At 43.2% G+C, this 8,785-nt stretch overlaps 1 protein-coding gene across 1 annotated transcript in view; it reads left to right on the top strand.

The window, feature by feature from the left end:
* Positions 1–2,785, top strand: part of npr1a (natriuretic peptide receptor 1a) — a gene marked incomplete at both ends in the record, with an annotated part of 38,377 nt that extends 35,592 nt beyond the window's left edge. Inside the window, 3 exons of the mRNA XM_080859208.1 lie at positions 1,123–1,297; positions 1,595–1,693; positions 2,634–2,785. Coding sequence (XP_080715334.1) covers positions 1,123–1,297; positions 1,595–1,693; positions 2,634–2,785 — 426 coding nt within the window. The remainder of the gene's footprint in view (positions 1–1,122; positions 1,298–1,594; positions 1,694–2,633) is intronic.
* Positions 2,786–8,785: the final 6,000 nt, after the last annotated feature.

Below are 8,785 nucleotides of genomic sequence, written 5' to 3'. Positions count from 1 at the left end.
TTGGAAGGGATCTCAAGCATGCGAAAAGACGTCATCTCTAGTTGTTATCTAGTTTCGAAAGTTACAAGCGCGCGTTGTCCGATATACAACCAAATCCGATCACTTATCTGGGGGTGTAAATCTGATTTCAGTCGGACACAGCAAATCTAGATTTGGGGAGTTCCATGAAATGGATCTTCGATTTAAACCCGACAACGCCCGAAATCTGAACACATGTAACCGCACTGACAGACACAAACACAGACACACTATCATTCCATTTCCAATTTGTGTCGCCTCTCCTCTCCTCTCTGTCTCTCCTCCCCTCTCTCCTCTCCACTCTGTCTCTCCTCTCGCCTCTCGCCTCTCCCCTCTCCTGTCCTCTCCTCTCCTCTCCTCTCTCCTGTCCTCTCCTGTCCTCTCCTCTCCTATCTCCTCTCCTCTCCTCTCCTCGCCTCTCCTCTCTTCTCTTCTCTTCTCTTCTCTTCTCTTCTCTTCTCTTCTCTTCTCTTCTCTTCTCTTCTCTTCTCTTCTCTTCTCTCCTCTCCTCTCCTCTCCTCTCCTCTTCTCTCCTCTCCTCTCGTTGAGTATAAAGTGGTGTCTGGTCTCATCTCCTCTCTATCTCTCTATCGCCCCCAGGTGGAGACGATCGGTGATGCGTATATGGTGGTGTCTGGTCTCATGTCCTCTCTGTCTCTCTATCGCCCCCAGGTGGAGACGATCGGTGATGCGTATATGGTGGTGTCTGGTCTCATGTCCTCTCTGTCTCTCTATCGCCCCCAGGTGGAGGCGATCGGTGATGCGTATATGGTGGTGTCTGGTCTCATGTCCTCTCTGTCTCTCTATCGCCCCCAGGTGGAGACGATCGGTGATGCGTATATGGTGGTGTCTGGTCTCATGTCCTCTCTGTCTCTCTATCGCCCCCAGGTGGAGACGATCGGTGATGCGTATATGGTGGTGTCTGGTCTCATGTCCTCTCTGTCTCTCTATCGCCCCCAGGTGGAGACGATCGGTGATGCGTATATGGTGGTGTCTGGTCTCACGTCCTCTCTGTCTCTCTATCGCCCCCAGGTGGAGACGATCGGTGATGCGTATATGGTGGTGTCTGGTCTCATGTCCTCTCTGTCTCTCTATCGCCCCCAGGTGGAGACGATCGGTGATGCGTATATGGTGGTGTCGGGTCTCCCGGTGCGTAACGGAGTGCAGCATGCGCAGGAGGTTGCCCGGATGTCTCTGGCGCTGCTGCATGCCGTACACAGCTTCCGCATCCGGCACCGGCCCTCGCAACAGCTGCGGCTGCGCAGCGGCATACACAGCGGTATGTGTGTGTGTGTGTGTGTGTGTGTGCGTGTGTGTGTGGTGTAGATTTGTTCTGTGCATTCCTATGTCTGCATGTGGTTGTGTGTGTGGTTATGGGGAGGGTGGAATAAGTAGATCTGTTTTCTGTGTGTGTGTGTGTGTGTTTGTGTGTGTGTGCATTCTCATGTCTGTGTGCACGTGTGTGTTAAGTAGTTTTCTTTTGTGTATCCTTATGTTAACGTGTGTGTGTGTGTGTGTGTGTGTGTGTGTGTGTGTGTGTGTGTGTGTGTGTGTGTGTGTGTGTGTGTGTGTTCAGGTCCTGTGTGTGCTGGAGTGGTGGGACTGAAGATGCCTCGGTACTGCCTGTTTGGAGACACAGTCAACACAGCATCACGCATGGAGTCACACGGGGAAGGTCAGTGAACACACACACACACACACACTGACTCACACACACACACTCACACACACACACAGGGAAGGTCAGTGAACACACACTCACACACACACAAACACACACTCTCACACACACACACACACGGGGAAGGTCAGTGAACACACACACACACACACACACTCTCACACACACAAACGGGGAAGGTCAGTGAACACACACACACACACGTTTTTTTAATGTATTTATTATTTTTGTGAAGTTGGCTCAATACTCAATTGACTTGTTAACCGAACTTTTACAAAGCTATATGACCAAACACACAGCTAGCGTGCTAATCAAATGTTTACACCATAGTTACAAGGTAACGTCAGGCACTGCCAACAGCCGTTTGAAAGCAACCAAACATTTTATAGTACATAGCTAGGTCAATTAAAATACTGTAATTTAGGATGACCAATACCCTAATTTTCCCCAATAACATTTGATTGTGTGTGTGTCTGTGAGAGTGCTAGCTTGAGCTAACCAACACACCGTATAGTTAGGTTGAGCTACTCAAACACTTTATAGCTAGCTAGGTCAACTAGCTTGCGTAAGATACTGTAATTTAAGCTAACCAATTACCTAATTTTCACACAAGAAACATCGATTGTGTGTGTTTGTGATGTGTACAAATATATCCTTTATCAGTCATTCAATTTATTTACGTTTATTTACCGCTAGCGAGTACACCAACACAAGTGTAAATCAATCGCTATCAATGACCATTAAACATCAAGCAATCGACGTGTTTCCTCAAGAATAAAACAACGGTCCTGGTACTTTTCTGTTCTGTTCTCTCTGCTCTCTCTTTCCCCTCTTCTCTTCTCTTCTCTTCTCTTCTCTCCTCTTCTCTTCTCTCCTCTCTCTCTTCCTCTCATTCCTCCTCTCATTCCTCCTCTCCTCTCCTCTCTGGTTTCAGCTCTGAAGATCCACGTGTCTGAGGCGACGGCGTTGGTCCTGGAGGAGCTGAGCTGCTTCCAGCTGGAGCTGAGAGGAGAGGTGGACATGAAGGGGAAGGGATGTATGAGGACGTACTGGCTCCTGGGAGAGAACAGCTCACACACCCCCTAACACACACACACACACACACACACACACACACACAACCTAACACACACACACACACCCACACACATCCACACACACACACACACACACACACACACACACACACACACCTAACACATACACACACACACACACCTGGAGCTGAGAGGAGAGGTGGACATGAAGGGGAAGGGACGTATGAGGACGTACTGGCTCCTGGGAGAGAACAGCTCACACACACCCTCACAACCTAACACACACTCACTCACACACACACACACACACACACACACACACACACACACACACACACACACACCCTAACACACCATCTCACACACACACACACACACACACACACACACACACCACCTCACATACCATCTATTTTATTGACGAAACCTCTGTCAGACCCCTGAGTGAGAATATCTTCCTCTTCCTCCTCCTTCACTCCTCCTCGCCTTAAAGAAAGACGATGATTCTTCAAGTGTGTGTTTGTGTACGTGTGTGTGTGTGTGAGATTCTTCAAGTGTGTGTCTGTGTGTGAGTGTGTGTGTGTGATTCTTCAAGTGTGTGTTTGTGTGTGTGAGTGTGTGTGTGTGATTCTTCAGGCTTCTGTGGAGGATCTGTAAAGGGGCTGTGAAGAACACAAGGAGTTATTCCTCAGGGTCATGGACACGCCCCCAGGGTCATGGACACGCCCTCATGGTCATTGACACGCCCTCATGGCCATGGACACGCCCTCATGGTCATGGACACGCTCTCAGGGTCATGGACACCCCCTTTAAAGATGAACCATGTTCACTTCCTGACTTTCAACCATGTTCACTTCCTGGGTTTCAACCATGTTCACTTCCTGTGTTTCAACCATGTTAACTTCCTGTGTCAACCATGTTCACTTCCTGTGTTTCTCCCCAACAGCATTATTGGGACAGAAGTTGATCTCTATGTCAGATGATGTTGAACTGATGAGCTTCACTGAGGTGCATTGCTAGGGTTAGCATTACTGCTAAACAAGATGTGCTAGCGGTAGCATTACTGCTAAACAGAGTGTGCTAGCGGTAGCATTATTGCTAAACAGAGTGTGCTAGTGCTAGCATTACTGCTAAACAGAATGTGCTAGCGGTAGCATTACTGCTAAACAGAATGTGCTAGCGGTAGCATTACTGCTAAACAGAGTGTGCTAGCGGTAGCATTACTGCTAAACAGAGTGTGGTGAATACAGCATTACTAACAGCATTACTAACCCTAGGACACAAGTCATTTATCATTTAATGAGAAGGTCCGAACATTTAGCTTTCCACATAGTTTCTGAAAATGTGTGGATTTGTGCATAAATGTGAATCTTCATGTAGAATAAAAAAGGATTAATTGCATAGCTGTAAAACACTCAACAACACTATTTAGGTTGGAGTGTGCATTAGTCTTACAGGTTGTTGCTAATATTTCTCATATTTAAGAGCATAACCTGTAGAGTGTCTGACGTGTGTCATATCAATCAGCCTGTTTATTCTGTGGTTTTCCTTAGAGGTATCTCCAGTAATGCTAGAACTACCCTAACCCTATACAATGATTGATTTTGACCTGATTGATCAATAAACACACCTTTCAGTGCCCATGCCATAGCCCAGAAGGGTTAAAGGTTAAGGGTTAAAGGTCAGGGGTCATGGGTTAAATGTCAGGGGTTAAGGGTTGTCATGTTTGCTGTCATTAGCGCCATATGTAGCTGAATGCCTATCGGACTGAGTACTGTTGCTAAATGTCTATAATTGCTGGCTATCTTACGGTGTCGGCATGTAAACTGGGAGTCCCAGCATCGCCATCTATTGGATGGAGGGACTTACTGCAGCACCTCACGCCAACGGTCATGACCATAGACATACGCAGATCATCATGACCATAGACATACACAGATCATCATGACCATAGACATACACAGATCATCATGACCATAGACATACACAGATCATCATGACCATAGACATACACAGATCATCATGACCATAGACATACAAAGATCATCATGACCATAGACATACACAGATCATCATGACCATAGACATACACAGATCATCATGACCATAGACATACACAGATCATCATGACCATAGACATACACAGATCATCATGACCATAGACATACACAGATCATCATGACCATAGACATACACAGATCATCATGACCCTTTAGCACATGCTGCTGCCTAGCAGGGTCTGATTCAGGAGGTCAAAGGTCACAGAGGGCTGTGCCCTCAGAGGTGATCTGAAGAGTGAGGAGAAATATAGCTGTGTGTGTATGTGTGTGTGTGTGTGTGTGTGTGTGTGAGAGAAATATAGCTCTCTTTGAGGCTGTATGGTGTGTGTGTGTGTGTGTGTGTGTGTGTGTGTGTGTGTGAGAGAGAAATATAGCTCTCTTTGAGGCTGAATGGTGTGTGTGTGTGTGTGTATGGTGTTTGTGTGTGTGTGTCGTATAACCCTAACCCTAACCCTTCATGTATATAATATTAGTATGCGTGTGTGTTTGTGTGTGTGTTCAAAAGGTCAGTGTGTGTAGGCCTGCCTGTGTGTGTCTGAGAATGAGTGTGTGTGTGTGTGTTTCCCTAATACCAGTTGATTTACAAAAGTCTGACATTTTGTGTCATAATTTTATGATTTGTAATAAGAGGCTAATTGTATTGATTTGTAATAAGAATTACTAGACTGGATGTTGGGCTCCAAGGGATTTTAATTATGTTATTGTACGAAACCTAATGTGTGATTATGTTGTTTATTATTATATTAATATTATTATTATATTATTAGTATTATTATTATTTTAATATTCAGCTCTCTTTACTTGATAATAAAATTCAAAAGAAATCTATAATGCTGCAGAGTTTTCATTTTGAGAAGGTGGGGTGTTGTAGGGTGAGGGGTCGGTGTGGGGGTCAGGGGTGTAACGCTGGTTTTATAAGAATAAATAATGTATTAAAAGGATAAGGTTACTTCAAAGTATGAGGAATGCAAAAGTGTGGTGCAATTCAGTATTGTGAAGAGTAAACCAAAGTGTCGTGCAAAGTCAGTTTAGGGGGTTAACAAACACAAAGACAACAGAGATACAACTTCATGACAACAAAGAACCAAATACCAAAGGCGAACCCAAATTCCTACGACCAACTAACGATCAACCAACGATCAACCAACGCGCCAAAATGACGGGAGGACCAGAGCAGCCTTGACTGCCGGCTGGTCATGGCTTATGTAGCCCAGCTAAAAAATGGAAATATAAAACATGAAAAACAAATAGAGTTGGTAAACTGGTCAATGCAGATTTTTCCTTTTCTGCATTGATTGCAGAAAAGGAAAAAAACATATTGAGTAACCCAAGACTAGGCATTAAGTTTGCATGCCAGGCAATAACCAGTCATTAAAAAAGGCAAATCTTCACGTTAGCTTGACATTGCTAAACTACCAGCTTTATCTTACCACTACGTTAAATAAATAATAAAGGTACAATCGTGTTATTTTGATGCTATTGCTGTATGTCAACATGTATTTTGCTACATTAACTTAGCATAGCAAGAACTCCGCATAACTCAACCTGTTTCTCCAAATTTGAATTTTTTGAAGGCTAACAACTCCTTTTTTGAGGTAGACAGGAAACACACTGAAACCTCCACGAGTCATTCTTGGGACCTCTGAACTTTCATGTCTGTTAAATAAGGCCAAGGGTGGCTCATATCAGAGGCCTCAGTCGAGGCTACCTCTGGATCCATGTTGAATGATTAGACCGTTTGTCAGGCTGTCTGTTGAATGTTTAGGCAAATGGCAAGTCTACCACTCGCGCTGCGGTCAGATGCATACTCTGCTATCATTGGAGCTGATAGAGACACCTGATTGGTTTAAACTTCAAACAGCAACGCTTTCATGTTTTTGTGTAGACAACATTTTGGCAAAACTGTGTTCATAAAATGTGAAGAGTAACGACATATAGCCTATTATAGAAAAGTAGCAGAGTAAAAGTATAGATAATAGCTTTAAAATGTAACAGAGTAAAAGTAAAAAGTATGCACTATTATTAAGTAAAGTACAGATGCGTACAAATGTACTTAAGTGCAGTAACGAAGTAGAAATACTTTGTTACATTCCACCACTGTTTTTAACCAAGAGACTATTATGCACCATGGCCGGCAGAGTTAGTTTAGGTTCTGTTACTTAACTTATTGTTTTGTTATGCACCACCTTCAACTCCCCTACACAGTACACACACACACACACACACACAATCACAGCATGCAACACTACGGATACCACTGATGTTCACACCCCATCCTATGTTCTATTCTGTTATTTTCTACAGTATAGTTCTTACTTATTCTACTCTCTGGTTCCAGTTTCTTTATTGTGTGGACATTCACTCCTTAAGGTCTGATACTAGCCCAGAGTTAAGCATATTCATCTTCCAAACTATACCTACCTAGGAGTGTTACAATAGCCAGTATCATTTGATTCCGTGTGTCCATCCAGGCAAATTGGTGGATCCAAATGTCATTAAAAAAAAACCATATATGATGTAATTTCTTTGTAATCATCCAAAATAATGTTAAGTGTATGGGTATTTTTCCCAGTAGGCCACTGACTGGTACGTGCGATGCATTGAGTGGGCAACGTGGCGTGTACTGAGTGCTGGTCTGACTGTAACTCCTAATTTAACATATCGCTTATTTACATGTTCAACATGGTCCAGTTCATTTAACACATCGCTTATTTACATGTTCAACATGGTCAGGTTCATTTAACATATTGCTTATTTACATGTTCAATATGGTCCAGTTAATTTAACATATCGCTTATTTACATGTTCAACATGGTCCGGTTCAATTAACATATCGCTTATTTACATGTTCAACATGGTCCGGTTCATTTAACGTATCGCTTATTTACATGTTCAACATGGTCCAGTTCATTTAACACATCGCTTATTTACATGTTCGACATGGTCCAGTTCATTTAACATATCGCTTATTTACATGTTCAACATGGTCCGGTTCATTTAAAGGCACCCAGTGCAACTTTATGTAAACATTCAATGAAAAATAAACATTCAATTTCTAGTCTTTTTTACACGTAGTAAGTTTCAATAACTCCATACCATTACATATCGACATTCAAGGAGCAAAGATGAGACGTCGTTGTGTGGTGAGAACTGATAGAAAATCGTAAACAACAACAATCGCCGGTGGGGAGAAGCCATTTTTCCATTGACTGGAAGCCTGCTTTATTTATTGTAGGTTACAAAAAATAAAGAAAATGGCGGCGATTGTTGTTGTTATCGATTTTCTATCAGTTCTCACCACACAACAACGTCTCATCTTTGCTGCTTGAATGTCGGTATGTAATGGTATGGAGTTATTGAAACTTACTACGTGTAAAAAAGACTAGAAATTGAATGTTTATTTTTAAGCCTCGAAAGTTGCACTGGGTGCCTTTAACATATCGCTTATTTACATGTTCGAGGTAAAATCTTCTGGTGGTGGCGTCTACTGGAGGCTGTGACGTTAAAACGTGTGTGCTTTTCTCAGCTGTACAAACAGCGCCGTCGTGTGGACAGTGTTCTAACCTCTTAATAAAGCCAATTTCAAGTATGTGAGTATTTTTCAAATTTGTTTCCTTGATATGTCATCCAATGTCACGTCTTACAAGAATCTATTTACCACATTTTAATCGATGAGTTAAACACTGTTGAATGTGTTGGCCGTGTGGTTAAAAGTGAAATGATAACAAATACAGGCTTCAACAATGGATTTATCAATCTTCGTGCTTCTCTTCTTCATTGGTTTCTCGCGTCTCGATTGTACAAACTGTCCGCTCGATGTTTGCTGCCTTTGGTTAATAGCAACGTCAATCAAAATAAAAGCAGCTATGATTTGTATAGTTGACCTGCATGTCCCGCCCTTTCCTCTGCCGAATCGAATACTTCCGTTAGGCCACCATGTCCTACGGAAGTTGAATTGTTGTAGTCGGACACTGGCGAAAACACTGGAG

This window comes from Sprattus sprattus, assembly GCF_963457725.1.
Source record: "Sprattus sprattus genome assembly, chromosome: 20".
Classification (NCBI taxonomy): Eukaryota; Metazoa; Chordata; class Actinopteri; order Clupeiformes; family Clupeidae; genus Sprattus; species Sprattus sprattus.
The sequence above is the reverse complement of the archived record's forward strand: the minus strand, read 5'-3'. Positions and strand labels throughout refer to the sequence as shown.